The sequence below is a fragment of the Varroa destructor genome, unplaced genomic scaffold, assembly GCF_002443255.2.
Source record: "Varroa destructor unplaced genomic scaffold, Vdes_3.0 BEIS01000003.1, whole genome shotgun sequence".
Lineage (NCBI taxonomy): Eukaryota > Metazoa > Arthropoda > Arachnida > Mesostigmata > Varroidae > Varroa > Varroa destructor.
This window is the reverse complement of record NW_019211456.1, coordinates 43,417,464-43,438,296: the sequence shown is the minus strand read 5'-3', so window position 1 is coordinate 43,438,296 and position 20,833 is coordinate 43,417,464. Positions and strand designations below refer to the sequence as shown.

The 20,833-nt window shown below is 38.7% G+C and overlaps 1 protein-coding gene across 6 annotated transcripts; it reads right to left on the bottom strand.

Moving 5' to 3' along the window:
* Nucleotides 1-6: 6 nt before the first annotated feature.
* LOC111247787 (MFS-type transporter SLC18B1-like) lies at nucleotides 7-19,208 on the bottom strand. Of its 6 annotated transcripts, none has more exons than XM_022799144.2 (13): nucleotides 18,704-19,208; nucleotides 13,124-13,219; nucleotides 12,384-12,457; nucleotides 11,759-11,906; nucleotides 8,501-8,569; nucleotides 6,079-6,175; nucleotides 5,307-5,530; nucleotides 5,087-5,185; nucleotides 2,301-2,359; nucleotides 2,048-2,143; nucleotides 1,298-1,372; nucleotides 944-1,037; nucleotides 7-535 (listed from the first exon to the last, which is right to left on the bottom strand). In XM_022799144.2, the coding sequence occupies exons 1-13, from the start codon at nucleotides 18,959-18,961 to the stop codon at nucleotides 473-475; spliced, it is 1,452 nt and encodes a 483-aa protein (XP_022654879.1). In that variant the 5' UTR covers nucleotides 18,962-19,208; the 3' UTR covers nucleotides 7-472. The 6 variants fall into 6 exon arrangements, with proteins under 6 accessions (XP_022654879.1, XP_022654878.1, XP_022654881.1 ...); XM_022799143.2 differs by having other exon boundaries at nucleotides 2,301-2,389; nucleotides 18,704-19,205; XM_022799146.2 differs by lacking the exon at nucleotides 18,704-19,208 and adding an exon at nucleotides 16,909-18,696 and having other exon boundaries at nucleotides 2,301-2,389.
* Between the last annotated feature and the right edge of the window lie 1,625 nt (nucleotides 19,209-20,833).

The following is a 20,833-nucleotide window of genomic DNA, read 5'->3' as shown; positions in this document are numbered from 1 at the left end:
ATATATAGGATGAAAATATAATACAGGTGCTATTTACATGGCAGCAAAGCTCTTTAGCTCTAGGATAATTGTTCGATGCATTCTTCAGAGCTTCGTATTTGCTGGTCGTTATGAATATTGGTGGTCGTTCGCTTATCTTACATTACGACATATTTATCTTAATCTTATCTCTTGTGGTAACCGGCTAGCGGATGCGTTCCAGACGCTCCTGTTAAATTTACAATTAATTTACATATTTCTCTTATTGTAAAGCAGGACCTAGGTGACATCGGTGTCACTGGACGAATTAACCCTGTACAAATGAAAAATCAAAGGACAACCATTACGAGGTCTTTTCTAATGCTGCGCTATACTAACGAGCTAGTTACAACGGATGATATTGCTCTCAATCTTGAAGTCGAATTATGTTCATATGAGGTAGAATCGTTTCAGAAATCAATATCATATATTTTGTCCGATGCAGTCCCTCATTTTAATTGGTGGATCTGATCTTGTCGATGAGACTCTTGATGAATACGCCGAGGTTTACCACGCTCTGCAATACCAACCATCAGTAATAAGTTCTTACCGTATGGATTTGTTTGTTGCTGGCGATATTTGATCGTTATACGTTACGTATGCACTCAAATAAGATACTTTGCACTTTGTTAAATCGCACTAATAGAGTAATCGCTGTAATTAGATATTTTCGAAAACAGTGGCAGGTTTCGAGCAACAAAAGTTGGTTCGACTTCTAACGTATGCAAATACGTCATACATTTGGTGAGTGGATCCTACCAGTAGTAGTAGTATATTGGTTCATGTTACACAAGAATCTTTAAGTTACAGCCTTGAAATTTTGTTAAAACATCTTAAAAATCACTTAAAATCATGTTTGCAAACAGTTACAACAATTAAAGGTCGAAAAAAACTAGCGGTTGCCTTTTTTATTGGGTGAACTTACCCAGAAAAGAAGCAGGATAAAGATAAACATCGATCCCGTCCGATATTGAAATCTTTCTACGAGGTAGCTGGCAATCGGTGGAGTCACTATTGCCCTGTGATTATTAGTAAGCATTAAATATATCGTTCAAACGTGATATTGGTAAGATCAATGCGGACCCTTAGCTAATGAATTTGACTACTGAACGCTTCTAGAACAAAAATTGTATTGAGGTTCAGATTTTAGAAGTCGACGCTACTTCTAAGACGACGTATTTTCGATCTGTATGATCAGGTCGAAGCCTGGTGTTTTTAAATACTAGGCAATATTTGTATATACAAAAAAAATATTAGGTAAGTGGCTACTGCTGCTTACCCTAACACCATGAAAATAAATGTGGCACTGGCTATGACGCCCGATGTCTTTATGTTGCCAGGATAACCAGCTTTACTGCAAAGTGAGTATAATGGAAAATTGTTAGAGCTTTAAGTGACAGGTAAACCAAGTTTGCAACAATAACAAACCTAGTTCCTCATACTGTTTGATCATGTTTCCGTTAATTGCATTAATCTTTTGTTTAATTGGAAATGAATCTAATGCTCAACTATAGGCCTTAGAGTTTTGCACTAAGCATTAGCTGTTTTCAACCTAATAAATACAGGCTTCACGAAAATTGAGTTCCTTAGTATCTAGCCAACTTTTTTTTAAGTAGTTTTCTCACTCGGATGTGTTTTAGGTCTGATACTGTTGCTAAGTGTTGCTTTAGACGGCTAGCTAAGAGCACGAAACGAACTATGTTTACGCCCGGTTTCGAACCTACTGCTGTTTAGTTTTCTGTAGCTCACACAGCTAATATTCTTGAGTATAACAAGCCAACACGTTATTATGTACGCAAGGACTAGATGTAAGAATTTTACTCCCAACAATCTTAATTTAGTTGTCAATAGGCGATATCACACCCGGTCTGTCTGAGCGGTCAAGCTAGGGTCGCGTTATGTCCAAGGGAGGCCACCAGTTACTCTTATGCTAATTTAATAATTACGTTTTCTAAATAGAGGCAAACGCCGTTTTAAGGTGTCTATACCCAATGCCTCTCTGCACTCTCTATGCAAGAAGAGAACTTACATTGAGATCTTCAGAGCGTGAGCAAAGCCGCAAACGAATTGACCAGCCATTCCTAGTCCGGTGAACACTTGTGAAAGATAGATGAAGCTAAGTTTCCTGGAATAACAATAGTCCATAAGTTCAATACCAATGCATGTATAGTATTATACATATCTCTGATTATCTGAGTTACACTTTGAGATTTTGCACATGCTCAAATAACCTGTCTACGGCTAACTGCGCGGTAAAACAGTTTTGTAAGAGGCCTACTTACGGTTCACTTTGAATAAAGGGTGCGGGGCCAATAACCAGGAACGCGAGCGCTGTGCAAAGCTGACCAAAGAATAGGAAGAACTCTTCTTGCTAAAATGAACCATCACGGTACATATTTGTTCGCATTGTAGTAATAAAGAATCATTTCCATTTTTAATATTTGATTAACTTACAAATCTCATTTACAGCAGAACCATAAAAAATGTTCATATTGCAAAGGAATTTAGCTGGAAAAATGGTATTCAGAAACCTGAAATTCAGAGAGACATGCAATGCACGAGGGGTGTTTTAAGGTCCACACTGAGTGATTAAGGATTCGTCTGACCCATCCAATTTTCCGGATAGTTTACTTTGTTTCAATAGGAGGAACGTATCAAATAAGATCGCCACACTCTACAAAAATTGTTCAAGTACGAAGGAGTACATTAAATGGGTACTTCACATTGGACTAATTAATCCGTCTGCATCTATGCGTGTTCATGTGATTTCCATAAGTATAAAATCTAAAATTAGATTTGTTGATTGTGTTGGATGGATAGTCGGCTAGGATGTTTGTTATTTTTGAAAGCATGAAGTGACAACCTATCGTTAATCTATATATTTTCACACGGTAAGAGTCGGTATTAGACTAGTCACTGAGAGAACTATTGATGCTAAGCGGAAAATTATCCCACGGAAAGCCATTATTACATTATCCATGTTTCGAGTTATAAACAGACGTGAAAAACTATCGTATACTTAACAAATTTAAATACACGAAAAACTAAAAATGACGCCGATTGAACTCTTTAGGGCCGCGCTCAGTATGCTTCAGATCCACACTTATAAACTACGCAACAGACACCAAAATGGTTTCACAGTTCAAACTACAATAAGCTAATGGCTAACGTCGATACTGATATAGGATAAAAAGTATCTGATCTATATTTAGCTGTGTCAGATCACTTTTTTGCCACGCTAAGCCTAATAACTGTAGACAAGAGTGATGACATCTGATAACGGTTGAATTTTAGACCTGTCAGCTACCGCGCTAAAAAAAATTGTATATTCTTAAACTGGCGGCGGACTATAGTAGTAGCTCTAAGCTACTATTAAATGTTTTACTGTTAACAATATTATAAATTGATGTGTTATATTAATTTTTAATCAGTAATTTTAACAAAAAATTTATAGAGATTATTGGTTTGAGAACTAGTTGTTGCTGTTGTCGTACTGGTTACGTACTGGCTGTTATTAAACTATCAATACATTTTTCGGAAGCAAGTTTAAAATATTGGTTTGCAACGTGGCATAACGTGGAAGGTAGCACGGTTTACGCAAAATTTGTTCTCGATTTAAAATACAGACAGGATCAATTTGGATGAATGCAACGAGTGAATAGGTTTGTGTGGCTTATTTCTTTTAAATTGAAAAAATTATTGTATTTTCAAACTGGCGGCAGATTATAGCTATGTAAAGAAATTATGTTGTGGCCGAGTAAATAATCGTATCTCTTGATCAGCATGTAGACTACAATTTCGGCTTGGGTTAACATATTTATTATCTCATGGTTTTTCATCTTTGCGAAGCAGCTACAAATTAAAATACTTTACCTTTTATACCCGATGAACGTATTTAAAACAATGAGCGAAACCTAGTTTCTGTCTATTCTCACTCAAAACGCAGTAAGAGGTTAAATCTGATCAAGTCGACGTTGTCTTGTGGTCAAAGCCACCTTGTGTGCAAATGACTTAGTGATATGCGGAATCAAGCCGGTTTCAAATGCAAGAAGCTCTAGCCCCGCTCCATGCGACAATGATAGATTCGCTACTGACCGTACATCTGAACAAGACGATGGCGATGAAATTTAGCTAGGAGGCAAGATTGCGATAACTGACACTTTGTACCTCGACAGGTCGCTTCTTGCGTATGTCAGTTTGTTTCTGTACTTCAGATTGCTCTTTCCCGTCACGGCAAAGATTTCACCGCGCACATTACCGAAAGATGCGAAAATGCAGCGTCGGCTACATGCACGATTAAATCGCCTCATCGCTTGTCCCTCGCCCGCAGCTTGCACGATTTCGAGATAGCTCCGATCGCAACGTATGGGATGCGCGTTATTTCGGATGATCTTACAGTGGAAAGTCTCGAACAACTGAACAGCTTCAAGATTACCTTTTTCAAAATAGCACTGGGCTTCACACTAAGACACGAAATCGCCTCGTGTATCTCCAGCACACTAGCCACTGCTGTCTGAGAGTCGGTCTGAGCTCCTAGCAACAAAAGTCTTGAGACTGACCTTAGAAATTGGAAGTAGACTTCCGTAGAGATTGGTGATGATTTCTTTGCTTTAGCTGCAAAGAGAAACAACGGGTAGGAAGGGACAAACCGGCTAAACAGACGTCATCAGCCGCTTTACCGTGCAAAACTCCCGCCATATCCCATGCGGGAAACCTGGTTCATACGAGCCTGATCATACATGTAGAGATTTCAGGTGCGGGTTGTGTGTGTGGGGGGAGGGGGAAACAAATATCACATCGTTCATCACCGCTTGTCTGTCTTTAGAAGATCTGGCAGAGCTTTCAAATTAGTTCTCTAAACTTAATAAGATTCATATCATTCGTTTGGCGCTAAACGTTTTAACTGTTCTATATTTTCACTCTGATTTTCTAAGTATTCGGCTATCACCACCAAAAATGAACAAATCTTCATTGATATCAATGTTATCGCAGATGTAGAGAACAATTCTCGAGCACAATCGGTACTTTACACAAACAATTTATGTAAAAATAAAAAATAATTACTTACGCCTAAATGGGATAAGATTCCAGAAATAATTGCACCAATTGCGTAAGATGCAAACTGTACGCAAAACACAAGGCCGACTCCTGTATTCGATAAATGAAACTGAAAAAAACAATGTTATCAATGTGGAAGCACGCGGCGATATTAGTAGACGTTATTTTTGACATTTTGCATTGCGTACCCAAGGAAACATATGTTCTAAAAACACGTTGAAACGACTAACCTGGGTCAGATAGCGTGCAAGCGTCGGTTCATTGAAGCTCATTACTACCCATGACAAGCATACGGTCACCATGTCAATGAGAAAAAGAGGTCTAAACACCATGCGACGATAGTCAACTTGACTCCCATTAACTGTATTCGTGCATGCACTGAGTTCAGGGTTACGATCTTGTTGATTTAATGGGTTGAATGATGACCTTGGAGCCAAGTCCTTTTCTGAATGACCTATATGAACCGAATTATAATTCATAGCTTTTAGGAAGGCGAGAATATAGCCTTACTAAGCATGTTCAGACTCACATTACAGCTGAGAACTAAACATGCTCTTTATAACTCTATTACAAGTTGTTTGTGATAATGGAAATTAATTACCATAGTATCTTATTTACAATAAAGCATCGTCAGCTCTGACTATCAGGTCGTATGAATCAGTTAACATGTATTTAGAAAACGAGATAGCGAATTTGTCAAATAGAGCTAAGCTTGATCGTACTTAAAATAAAGCTGTCATTTATTAAATAGTAAGCTATAAGCGGGAAACTGTAGGGGTACGTGGTAGCCTAGGTTAGAACTCAAGCGCGAACGCACATCGTTTGGTGCCACAGGCGAACTGTCTAATGCAATGCCTAATAGCGGTACTGGATATAAAAATCAAAATATTTTTAAATGGTTAACTTTTAAGAGATTCTGCCTTGACACGCCCAACAATTTGCAAGTGACACAGATTCGCCCTATGCACGCTACCAAGTGTGGCAGCCGTGAAAGGTACTCACTTCTGGAAGGTTTAATAGGTCCATTCTTGATGATTGTTGGAATCAGCATGACCATAATGATGCCTGACGCGAAGAACGGCAGCGAAAAATTCCAGAACTAATAGACAGAGCGCGAATGATAAGCGAAGGTAAATAATGGTATAGCTTCAAACTTCTCATGAGAACCTGATTTGCTTATGACAAACGCATGTGCAAATGACTTATAATTCAGATATGATATTTCTAATATTGGCAATTTTTCAAGTCGTTTTGAATATGGTATGTGATTATCGCGGTATTAAACACTTTTGTACTGCGTAACGTTGACTTCGGAAGTTTTCAGCTAAATGGTGCTTTTTCCGGAGCCAATACACTTAAGATTCAGGGTCGCGCATGCCTGTATATATATATTAGATGTCCCTAGTTGCATTTGAAACTATTAAACTTTTAGACCAGAAGAATTTCGAAATTATGTGATAGTATTCGTAGAGACTTAACGATAAGCTAGTCGTGTCAGCACAATAGCGTAGAAGAGCAAATGATTGGAAGAACCGTTGTTGTAGGGCACACAAAGATTGAAATGGCTGATGGGTAGTCCACATAATAGTCCATAGAAAGTTAATCTTAGATAATCCATTTCATTGTTGGATTCTATATGATACAGCAAGCTACCATCCATATTTCTTACATCTTCGTCGCAGTTATAAAGGGCGACAGTATTCTCGGATGTCAATAACAAGATCGAAATCATGCCGAAGGGGCAAAACAGAAACACATGTGTCGCGGTGATTGACTATTTTCTGTAGTCATCATCCTTTCAGGAAAGGAGGGGTCATGAAGAAACCAGGAAGTCACGTGGACAGGTGCGATCCTCGTATGGAGTAGTTCTTTGTTGAGGTGCCTTTTTTTAATACCAAATCGAGGTAAATACGAACGCCGATATTACGCACCATAGATTATACTTTAAGATTCATTTGTTATTGAGATTTCAGATCGGGTGTAAGTTACGTTAGTGAGCTTGAAGAATGGGTAGGTAAGCGGAGAGATTACGTAATTTAGGTATGCATTCGATCATTGCAGGCGGTAACGTTTTTATAGACACATACGCAGTTGTATCATAGCTTCCAGCACATTGTGTTTGGTTCCTTCGAAGCCAAACGTTTTGTGTTATGGTAAATATTTGGCTTTCTGAATGGTAATGGCTGACTTTGAGGACATTCACAGTAAATATATACTAAATAAGGTCGTCTTTTATCCTATATTTACTGCTATATTGTCTTTTTGATTGGTTGAGATATAATTGGGAAGAATTCCAAATATAACTGAAAACGCTAGTGTTTAGGAGATGATTTAATTTGGCTATCTCCGTTTTCAAGCCACAATCCCTTTAACCGAGGTACATTGCATGAGTACCGAGTAAAACCATGTTCATTAGAACACATAATGGTCATTTATTGCATGTTATAATATGGGCTATCCAACTGTAGGTTCTTTATCAGAGTGGAGTGCAGGGTAAGGCTTCTATTTCTTAGGTAGTAGTATTTTGAATCTTTATCAGTTTTAATTATAAGACTTAGAGTATTACCAGTCTATCTATGGCCATAACGCATTATACAATACAACAACAAAAAATTTAGTTATTTTTGAGGATACGATTGGTTTAGGGAATTGTATTATGTCATTGACCGTTTTCATGTAAATAATGCATTTCTATTTAGTTTCGAGTCGATTTAGGACAAGACTAATATTTGTATTATAAAAGATCCTTCACTACTGTCCGCTATTTTGGCATAAACCGAAATGTTGATCACGAAAACCTAGCCATTACGTACTGTCCACCGAGAGGCTTGAAAAAAAACAGTAAAGCTAGAAGCAACATCAAATATATCTATCGTATGGACAACTACTTACACATCCAGACTTCTTTGACCATTAGATATTCTTTATTAAATATAAGAGGTAATATTAAGGCCTATCCAGGCTTAAAATCTACTCGTTGCAGATAACCGGTAGCAATTGTTTCATTTTTAGAACCTGGCCAAATTAATCAATACTTAGTAGTATGCTCAAGGCTAATAAAGTGTCATGCGGTTTATGAAACGTAAATCACTCATGGCAGACAACTGAGGTCAGTCGTGCTTCTAATATGCCTAAATTCGCCACTGCTATTCACGCCTTACTCATAGCTACTTAATGTCTAGTTACTACCGGTTGTGTCGAATAGCATTGCAGATAAAGTCTAGACAAATAGCAAATAGGCATTATATTTCTACGGGTTTTTATTTGAAGTTGAAACTTACTTATTTGAAGTTGACTTTAAAATCGGCGTTACTTAATCATAACTTTCAAAAAAAGTATTAGACGGTATATATAAGGCAGGCAATCAAAAATAGACCTGCGTGTAAATGATACTGTGTTTGACGGCTTATGCCAATTCACTTACATCTATGAGAACTCCGCCGGCTAACGTACCCACCATATTACCAATGCCCCACAGAAACTCCATCGACGCCTGAAAAAAGTAGTAAGATATTGAATAGTTTTTGTGGGACGTCTTAAATGTGCATTTACGTACTGAAGTCGATAGTTGTCTTGCTTGTTTTGGACAAACCTAGAAACATGCAAACGGACTCCCATCTAATTTTTGCTTGCTCAACAGAAGAGTTTACCTAAATCCTAGCTTCTTGCAGCTGACGTGCTTGTATGCGCAATTCCCTACCTTAAATTGGAAATAACTTGATAACAAATAAGTGGAAACGACGAACAAGCAAACCCTCGTACAGTAATGAATAAAGCATTTGACTTCAAATCAGAAGATTACAGGCTCGAGTCGTGCCGATGACGAGCTACCTCAGCAACTCTGTGAATAGAAGCAGTTCCTTCCTTGTCCAATCATGTAAATGCAGATGAATAAAATTAAAACCGAGAGCAAAAAAACTATATAACTCGATGCGATGTTGCTAGTTATATTCCGGCAGAGGAACTGCAGGGTAAAGGAGCAAGCACACCTCCTTCGGAACTTATCAAATGGAACTGAATTCTCTGGATTGAATTTGTTCTCGAACTTTCCTTCGTGCTGTAGATTAAAGATGTGGGTTACAAATAAAGTGCACATTGATTTTTAGAAAAATAAGGGTGAAACGAAATCAGTTAATATTTTGTCGTTGTTTCAGTCTGCTGCTAACTGAAGAACGTATTTCGTACATGAAGGACTAAAATCATAACAGGATGGAAATTATCAGTCGTCTGTGGCCGAATCCACAGTACATCATTTTGTTTGACGCATTCTGGGATCCTTGCATTTTAAAAGATGTAAAGAAATTCACTTTTTCAGATAATAATTTCTTTGTTTCATTTGACAACTACCTTTTTTGAGCGTTAAATTTCAAATAAAATACATATACAAAATAAAATACATATATCAAATAAAATATAGATACAAAAATTATTATACAAGATATTCTATTAAGTACAATACTTGTAGATTTCTATGATTTTTTACAATATAATCGTTCTCCAATTAGATCTGAAATAATCGCCTTTCAAGAGCTAGAGCGTGTCCTGTACGATCAGCTAATCGATAAATAAGCTTTGTCTTTAATAACCGTTTGGTATGTACATTACCTTTAACATTCTTATCACTATTATATACTGATTCCTCTACGACGAGGATGTGCTGGCTTTATTTTATCACGGTTACACATCAATTATTGAGCTGCCTTAGATGCTTTGCTAGGAAGGTAGCCTGATTGATTGGATGTAATCCTTTCTGTTTGTAGAACACTACCGACCTTCATTTTCTGGCAAAGCATTCCGCGGGATCTAATTGCAACGTGTGATACATTTCTCTACTTCAAGGTAGAAATCCCTTGAGCTCGAAACTAATTTGCAAATTTTGGCGAATGTATAAATTGTAGTTAAAAACTTCGCTAGAAAAAGCAGCTCCAACAGTTGCAAGATAATCGGACTTCTACGACGTCCTTAATCTGTAGCGATATTTCGATACTACCCAACGGCTTAAAATTGCCGTTCGGGGTGTTGGTACAGAATATAACAGATTGATCTTTTTTTTAGGCGTACCTGGGGGAGTGCTCTAATAGCCTATTTGATAATTATAAGATGCCTGTAACAAAGGTAGACACAAAAAAATAAAGCGGGAAGTTAAAAAAAAAAATTGTGGAACATAGTGAATTCAACCAAATACGATCGTAAAGGTATTCTTTTAAGTGCCTATTCATGCTTTGAAACACTTTGAAAATATGCTGGATAATAACAGTTCCCATGTTTATACTAAAATTCTTCTTCTAATTACTGTTGTTAGCTTGTAACATCGGTAGTTTCGCCGTCATTAGTGCCGGTCTGTAGGCACATAGAAAGGTAGCCACAGCAGAAATCAACAGGTAGACTAGCAATACAGCGAAACCGGGTTCTGGTGAAAGCCTCCATGAAATTCATATGGTCGCAAACTGGGCAGCAAATGTATGAACGGCTGATAGTCAGTTTAGAGAGACGTGTATAGCATAGACAAGGGAGCGTAATCCAGATGCCGCCAGCAGCTGTAGCAATAAAAATCGTGAAATGAACGATCCTAATATTAGCTCTAGCGTTCTCCATAGTGGCTCGTTAGTGTGCACCCCTAGATAGTAGCTGACAGCTACGGCGCACATAGTATACTTTGAATTCACCTCACAAAGTTGGACCCACAACCGTTGACCTCACGTTTTATGCTCTTTTAAGGACAAACCTTTTCGGCGTTTCGTCTTCTACAAAAATACCGTTTGGCCAGGACAATCGACGGCAATCCTTTTCAATGCAGACCAACGTCATTTGTTTAAATCTGCTTTTAAAAACAGCCACCAGTTCTGAGTTCTCCGTAATATGACTGGAATGTCCTCGGGGAGCAATGAGGCACAATGCAAAATACACAAAAGAAATTAAAGAACTTTAATCAAGGACAGACCATAATAGATGTCGAACGATAGAGTTGATAAATTGAAGTGGAACCGTGTGCTGCTTTGAAAAACGGTCACAAAGCGATTTCTTGAATCAATTGAATTCAGCGATTATAAAGGTAAAACTATGCACAGCGACTTACAGCTCCTGCTTGCTTTTTTGCAGTTATGTACGGTCTGTCGCAACGATACTGCAATATATTTGTTTACTAGACTCAAGAACACTTTAGGCTAAATGTGGATATATTTTGTTCGGTCCTAGATGAGGCCAGCCACGTGAAGCAATGCTTAACGGCAGTCCCAAGCGTAAAACTTGAAATATATGTTCTAGCTACGTAACACCCGAAAGGTGGTAGTTACAATTGTTCTTCTGGTCTGCTCCCTCGAATAGCCCATTCCGCCCTGTCGTTTATGCGCTCAGGCTTCATAGCGGGTAGAACAAATTGCCATTACTGTTGCCACAATATGACCAGGCCTGCTCCTTGCGATCACTTTCAACGTGAAACAACGTACGGCTTTATTTATGACGAAAAACAGAATTATCTAGAGGTTGCAAAACGTTCAACGTTTGATCGAGATAGAGGAACAACTGTCTCTGCTTCCTCTACGTGCTTCAGCTCTGTGTTGACCGCGACGAGAGTCATAGCTACAGTTCAATCTAACAAATCATATAGTGCTCTGTAATTGAACTTGATTGAAATTCTAATTTATCCTAAGACAAATCACTCAGGATCTCTATGAATACGTACAATGATTAGGCCAGGTTTAGTGCTAAAACGCTCGGTGAGTATCGAATACATCGAAATTGAATACGAACACGCGAGAAAGCCTCCAACGACCGCGAGAGGAAAAGACAGTCCAATAAAGATATTTCTGTCATTCACCCAGAACAGGGATCTGAAAATTAATATTAGTAAACATTAATTAATGATTTGCAAAAAATTCAACAATCTATTTTTAGAAAATTCACCTATCTCAAGAAAAGAGCGTCCTCAGATGGTGATCCAGTGCGTGTTAGCTATTGTACACTGCTGTTACATTGTGATGACATGCGGACCGCCTCTAAACTTGGCCATACCTGTATAAAAGATTAGGTTTCTACCGAAATGTTTTACAAAATCGAATCAGGAAAAAATATGCTATATAACATACGCGATATTATTAACCCACAAAATCATTTTCGTTTATTCTTTGCGATAAGTAAATAGCACCCACTACAAAACTAATTGGGACCTACTACCCATAGCTGGTGAAATCATCATCTGGAAATAAGCCTGTGAACATGCTTTTCACATTATTTCCTATTCACGGAAACAATGCTCTCATATACTTAATTTCCCTTGAAGGTTTAAAATAGGTATCTTGAAGACTAACCCGATGCAGATGTCAAACAGGAAAGTTCCGAGCAGTCCAACAACGTACAACGGCACCGGACTGAATTTCTCGATCTAATGGATTTGAGGAACGACATAATTCGAATCAAGCGACAACAATTTTATTATTATGATGTATCATGTTTATATTCTTATTTAAACATTGTTTGTCCACAGGAGTGTCTTAGCTATCTAGTACTTCCCAGCTAACGATGTACGAAGGCATCAGGGGCAGTGTTACTTGACCAGCCTTCACCGCGCTAGGCATGTTTACCTTCAATCCAGACCTAAACTTTTATTTAGATGAGCTAAAGCCTCTTAGCATGAATTTCCGTTGAAGGCTAATGGAATATTGTTGGGTAGAGAGTCTCACCAGTCAAACTTATCTGGCCATTAAAGTCTCTAGTCACCTTTGCAGCCGAAGGTTGAACCTTGTCAGCTACCGCGCTACGTCGAGTACCCTGTGCACTCCTGAACAGGAATATCTATCATACAGAAAACTGTATATATTTTTTTCGATATAAAACTGAATGTGAATGCCTGAGAATACTGCGTAAAATTGATTGATATTTGCGAGAAAGAAGACGCAGGAGTCAGATCGACTAGAAGACTCCCTGTTTGCTACTGGACAAAAGCTAAATACATAACGACTCGACTCCCCACCCCCAATTCCACGATTTTCTAAACGTAACAAACTGATAGCTCCTCATTTCGATTAATTTCTACATGCAGGAAACGTACCAATTTCTCTGATGTAATCGATCCAATAAACATAAACAACTTGAACACCGAAAAAACATATCCGTAGACACTCTGATGCACACCCTTAAGGTCAGCCTGAAAAAAAAACAGATAAGGCTATCAAATCCTTTACCATTCTTTATTGCAGAAAAATACTAAGAAATATTTGTCTTGCGTATAAAATTATTGTTTGATACCGTTCTAGCTTTTGAGTCGTGCCGGTTCTTCAGTTATGGACATGCTCCCAAAGGAAAGACATAACAAGCGCATTAGTGTATTGCCAAACTACCGTGCTGTCAATTTTCTATTTGAATCGGGAATAGATTTTCTGGCTGGAAGTCCATTTTTTTTTTCATCTGTAGACTTAGATCATAAACAGATGTGGACGTACGTTTGTCTCTCTTCTCCATGGAAATATTATAGACATTTCATTCTCTAAAATATCACTTTAAGCAGGATTCACTTCTATAATGTACACATATATCAGTGCGTGATCCATTATACGAATAAATACCGAATGAAAGATTTTACTCAAAATTTATCAGTTGTCAGGGTCGTGTCATTTATTTTAGGGACCCTTGCGGAACCGATGAAGCCATCCATCTATAATTGCAACTCTCCCTGCATCATAGGGAGCAGGAGTGTCGGCAATAAAGCAACTACACAGCAGAAAACACTGTTTTGCTTTGATAACCCTTCAAAGGATGACGGATAACGAAAAAAAAAGGAAAGATTTGCTAAAAAAGAATGATTGTATCAGCAACTCTGCTCTCTCTACATTTATTCTGTTGTGACGAACCGAAACCAAGAAGAGCACCTAGCAACAGTGACCGATGATTAACTTATTTACCATTAGTTAAGAGTCAGCTTTAAAAGTCTCAACTGACTATGGTTTACATCTGTTAGATAGCAGGAAAACTATTCTTAGATTGAACGTAAAGCCAGCACACTTAAAATTTAATACAACTACAAAATCTGTACATGGATTTTATGAACTAGCAACGTCAGCTTCGAAAGATTAGACACATTTGAAAGCCATATAATGTGCGATTCCACATGGTCTAAGCAAGACAAGGTGAAAGAGAGTATGGTTTGAAGGAACAAGTTTATGTTCAATATGTTTTACTAGTCAGCCTAAATAGCTGACGAAAAAAATGGCCTTTTAACTTACCTAATTTGTTACTATATGGCAGCAATATACACAGTATGCCACTTGCATGGCCTTAATGGGGAAAGGTACACTCTAGAGTCTAAAATAGTGCATAAATTTTAGTCGCCCTAGTGGCTATTTCCTTAAACATTTGATTTGTCTACTTGAGATACCGTGACAGTATACAATTAACTTGATGATTCCTGACAGTAGTTGTCATAATAGAAGGCGTGATGGAATGTAAACGGGTTACTTTTAGGCTCGAAAAGACGGACGTCGTCAGACGTCCGTTGAGACTCTTGTGCTTCTAGAACCACTTGGTCAAAACAGCCTTCGCTCGGCAAAAAAAATTGAGCAGACTTCTAACCACTAAATCACGACATTCCTCACCCTTTTTTCATCGGTACCCTGTCTTCAAGTTGTCGTTTATTTAATAACTGTTATTTTTGAGGTGGCAGTATAGGACAATATCTAAATCACACTTAAGTAGTCGGCAGAACGAATGGTATACAACATCCATAGTTCTGATACGTGCCCTAAACCAGTCTCATACTGGTGGATAAACACTTCGCAAGTTTCTGATTAGTTTTGACTGACAGAACTGTGGAAGCGAAATATTAACAAGGATATTCGTGGCACCCAATATGTTTCTCTAGGGCACCGATAGTTAATTGTTTGCCTAATTACTATAAATTTAGCTTTACCGCTTTTTACCTATGGAATGGATCGTCCGAGACTTTCCCACAGAGAAAGACCTCTTGCAAAGGGTGTCTATTATAAGCCAGACGAGTGTCTATTCTTTTACCAAACACTTTTCTTTTTCATCTGACACCGAAACAATCAACAAGATGCACCAATCTGCGCAGTTGCCATTATTCCAGTATGCCGTTGCGATTGGTCCCTTGCCGTCTGTTCAAGTTAAATAACGGTAAAGTCATCCTAGAAATAGAGGAAGTCGGGCATTCTATAAAGATTCTTTTGCAAAATAGAACTACACCTTATTCTAATGCTAAGACTCCAATCTGCTACACTTTCTAATTGGCTTAAACATTTACCCGAAAAGTTTTATTTCACACACTCACACACACACCCACACACAAATATACATGTACAACGCTTACGCTCAAAAAATCATGCTTATTTTTAATGAGTAAACCTGTTTCAAAAAACTCTGACAATTAGCTTATATTTGTGTTTCATGTTCAAAGTAAAAAAAAATTACTAAAACTAACTATGGCAAGTGGCAAGACTAGTGAGCTATATCTATTGATCAGTATGGGTGGGAGATCATCTTGTTATTGTCATTCTATCTGTGGTACGGATGTGCTTTAGCAGATTCGCTATCAATCAGCATTAACACATGTGGTCATTGCAAACAATGAAGTCTAAATGACCCTTTGCTGTTTTCAGAATGCTTTTGTGATGATGCAATGGCGATGTGTTTGTTTACTGAACTTAAGGGATACTGAGCTAGCCGAGTTTCGACACTAGGGCTTGAAGTAATATTTGAACTAGTTCTAAAGCAAAACCTCTGTATATGGAGTCTAGGGTGGGAACCTCATAATGAACCACTTTGGCAGTGAAGTCTTTAAAATAGAGGAAGCTTTTTAGTCAGGCATAGACGCACCTCGTTTTGGGCTGGAGCCAGTGCTCTAAAAGTAGTGTCTAGCGGAGAAATTGGACGTGAAACCCTAAGTGTTTATCGAAGCCTGTAGCATTTTAGGGAACAAGTGAAGTTCTATCAATCAGGCAATAAATCTACATTCGTAACGTACTAAAGCTGTTTCGGTTGTAAACACAGAATATTTTGTCTGGAAAAGCATAATTATGTATGTAAATGGGAGTGTATACGTCAGCTAAAAAAGTTACCTTCAAACTATAAAATGATCGACTATTCGATATACAATAAGGTAGGTAACTTCTTGTAGAAAAAAAAGTATATTTGGACGCTTTATAGTTACACACATAAACGCGATTGCTAAACTTTCCTTTTTGTCAAAACCCATTTATAATTGCAGCACCTAAGAAAGGCTATTTTGTAAAATAGTGATTGTCGAGCGGCACCTCGTTCTTCCTACCAATGGCCTAATCAGTGTGATATAAATGTTGTATTGTCCCTGAAGTATACGTTACGTAATTGCTAAGATTAAACGAGAGAATCGCACGCCCGTAAAATTTACTATCTATTTTAAAGCGACGCCACAACTTTCTAATTCATTCATTATTTGCGTTACAATGTGCGTAAGAATCATATCACGCATATGGTTTATCATAGACCAGTATTGAAGCAAGCTGACGATAGCCATTTTGAAAGTTATTCTTTAATTATTAGTTAGCTACTTATTAGTAGTAGCCGTCGTAGTAGCAAAGTCTTAGGTGCTACACGGGGCGCCCACGGAGGAGCGTACCGCATTTAGAGGCAAACGGACGACGAAATCCTAGAAAGTGTAGGAGAAACTGCTAGCGATAAGGGTGTCGATAGCCTATACAACCTAGAAAGTACACACTGTAATCGTCCTGGAACGGCCGATACACTTTTCCGCACTCATCAAAGGCAAAGTCACACCCAGGAATAACCCAGCACTCGTCAAGGAAGCGGCTTAACGGCAGAATATGAAGCAGTGGAGTACGTTACCAAAAGACTTCCCAGGAGAATGGACTCGTTGTTTAATCGCTGACCCGGCGGTCCGTTTTCACTGAGCTCGAAAGCAAACGATCAACAAAGTGAAAACAGAAAATGCCACATGTGTGACGTGTAATGTAGACGTTGTTGAAGATGTGACACGCATTGTCCAAGGCTGGTGTTTTTTGTCTCGTCATATTCGGCTGCTCGATTTGTTTGTTGGTGAAGTATTACTCTTGGAGACGATAAGAAGCCTGTTCAAAATAAACCTCCATAAAGTCAGGAAGGGAGAAGCGAGAGTCGAAGAAAAAAACGACATTGAAAGGCGGGTTTATGAAAAAAAAAAGGCCTATTATTTGTGTATGAGAATGGTGCCAATAGGGAGAAGCAGGATAATTTATGTAATTTAAACTAGGGCAGTGATATATTGGTCACCGTAAATGTTGTGGTGATTACTCAATACAGTAAATGTGTTGAACACTTTTATTAAAGCTTGATTTTCAACGTCCAGCTGATTATCCAGTATACTGCATTATTCTCTGGTATAAGGAATGAATATGTTATATCATATTATGGACCCGTTTTGTTTTACTGCCTGCAGCTCCATGTGTGGAAGTTGTGCTAGGAATATGAAATAGTAAGGCCCTTTGTTTCTAAGCACATGCGAATCGTTTGCAATTTATACCTTCAGATTGGTCAGTGGAAGTAGTTGAAGTATCGTATGGATGTTACACCCTTTACTTAGACTTCATGAACTTCTATCTATATTTGAAAGTGACTGAGTTACAGTTGCGCTGAGTGTAATTGTAAGGTAGTCTTCCGACGAGGCAGAGCAAGTAATCGATGATCCGAATATTTGCATTTCCGGCTACCAATGTCTATGGTAATGGTAACAATGTTTGCTCAACGTAGTCTGCCGAAACATTTGGCATTAATTCATCCATTGATTCTCTGTGATGATGCTTTACATATTGAGGGCCCTTCACGTCAGAGAGTGCCCTACACGAAGTAAAGCTCACTTCTACCGTCCTCGAAGCGCGCACTATCGATCAGTGAAAGTCGACTATCTATTGGTACTGGCAGCGCACATAACTCATATGATTCCCATATGCTGTCTCAGATACGATCTACATCTATCGATAATAATGCATACATAACGTCAGTTTCAGCACTCGCCGTCACGCGATATTTTGGCACAAACGGCGGCCAATCTTTTCCGATCAGTGTTAATAAGTGTATTTTATTGCCAATTATCTAAAGCTACCAGAAAACAGTGCTTTCTGGTAGCTTTAGATTGGGGTGCGTATGGGAATCTCAACTAGGCATAAAATGTCACATAGTAATACTATTATACAGATGTCAAAAGTCATATATTTGTATGTATATCGGTTGATTATGTGTTCGATGTAGTTATAAGCTGCGAGTTGTGCAGTTAGCTTCTGTCAATGGACCAAAAGTCAAACTCCTTTTGAGGAATCTAGCCGTTTTACAACAGTATTACGTATCACAATGTATCGCAATAATGTACGTGTGGCTCCAGTCCAAACTCGTTCGCTTTTCGTAGAAGCACGTTTGCCCCGGTCGTAAGACTGAAAAACCCATTATTTTAAGCCGTAACGAACATTACATATGACGAAGGTATTGTTGGCGGTACCACTAACAGATACGATTGTGTCGTGACTAGCTGAAGCTCATTCCCAGTCCTTTTGTGCATGCTTTTCTGATCAATCACAGTATCCTAACGAATCAGTATTCCATGGTTCACTGATACATTTCTTACACAGTACGATTCATCAACATAACTCACCAAAGTGGGATAGAATGGTGCCAATAGGGAGAAGCAGGCCGAAAACCAAAACTGCGAATGAAGCACGGGTACCAGCCATTTCTTGCGCCACAGCCATTTAGCGGCCTGCTGGATTGAGGAAAGAAAGCCTGACACTGGGTCGGGAAGTCGGGACGGCGTGGATATGGCCGAAACGGCAGACGCTCGTGACAGCCCGGACATCGTAGAAAAGCCGGACGTCGAGTCCAGGGGACTCCGTCGTGGAGGAGCATTTTCCATGGTCACAAGGCTTCAGAGTGGAGAGCTTGTTCGGCGTTCACTGTCCGTGCTAGAATAACTTCTTTGCCCAGCGCGATTCGTTTAGTTGGCATGAACTGTGAGTCATTCTAGAGCGCCGGACGCCTGCTACAGATCCGTGTTGATAGTAATGAGCAGGCGACACGACCTCCTTAGCAGCGGAAAGAGTTACTAGAAAATATCACAGAGAAGGTACTCGCTCGCTAGCAGTTAATGCTACAATCGTAGCCATACCGGCGGCGGCAGTATCGGCGACCTTTCGTTTACATATGCTATTATAGCATTTTGTCGCACGGATCATAACGTCCGTCGGTACGAACGTCGGCTGTCTGTCAGTGGTGTGAAAGAGGGATAAAGGTAACACGGACTAGCGAGGAAGAATGCCCACCACAGTAGTTAATTCCCGTAAAAATGGCCCTATATCGACGGGCAAGTGACAAAGCGTATGCATAACAGGACATCGATGGCTGGATCAACTATGTAGGCAGAAAACACTTCGTCTCGACGCGCAGTAATGGTAGGCACGCGTAGTAGACGCAGGGCTGTCAAAAGTAAAGATACTGAGCAAACGAAAAGAGAGAACTAGGTTCAAGAAAAGTCTGTTACTAGATCATGTTCCATGTTAACGGTCAGTGAGGTCGCTATGCAATAACTGCATATTGGAAAGTAGATAATTCACCTAGAAAATAGATATGGCGTTCTTCATTTCCAGTAGGTTAGAAAGTGTTTCAGCTGTGGCCTGGACAAGAGCATAGCGAATTCATTGACATACTCTTCCCGCCATTTGTCAACTTGCACCTATTCCGTGCAATGCTACCTTCTATCTATGTGAATCAATCGTTTTCATTATTAGTAGCTATATAAAAATCTTCCACTTCCTTGGGTTGTATTAAATTGTAAATAATGCAAGTACATTCTTTTCGAATAATTGCCCTAAACGTTCTCACCCTGAAAATCATTTTCATCAAGATGCCGCGAAAGGTAACATTTAGCTGAACTGCATGAGTATTACGTCAGCACCATTTCGAACACATTCATTAAAAAACCAAACTTTTTTCTAATAATTTTTTGGAAATTACTAATGCGTCAAAGGTATGATTTGCTTGACGGCTTGCTGTTACCCGCCATCTAGCAAGCATATTGGGGTGATAACCAATCTGATATAGGATGAGCTTTCCAAAGCGAGCTACGCTAAACTATTCGGTAGCGTATGCACAGACAAAATGTCTACGAAATACTTTTTAACATTTTTAGACGACAATTTAACTTAGTTGTACGTATGCGGCGTTGAGGAACGTGCCAAAAGGCTGGTCCGCCGTAGTCAAAATGGCGGCACAATGGAGTATGGTAAAGAAATTAACCATTCGCTATGGTATTTTAGACTGGCTAACGCTGTTTAAGGTAAATTATTAGGCCAACGGAAACTAAACAGAATAATGTCAAGGGTTTGGATCTATTTGGTTTACATTGTCTCTCTTACGAAGATACAGATATTAGAATCTACGACTACGCTAAGTGCTGTTACAAAAAAATGGGACTGTCCCATATTCCCTTTACTATCTTAAACACATGGAATATATAGAATTCTCTATTCCAGATCAACAACACAGGTTCGATAATGCCTAGAACATAATCGTTTAAATGGGCGAAAAATCTATTATCTTACAATTTTTTTCATTCCATTTCAGCTAAGAAAGTAGCAGAAGCCACTTATGTATGTATAAGTTTGAAACCACAGCCGAGGCATAGTCAGTCGTACTGAACGCTGTATCTTTTCTGTTTTTTGCTTAATTCCTCTACTACAAGTAACTAAGTTGTTTTTGTTATTATTATGCTGTATTTGACATTATATAT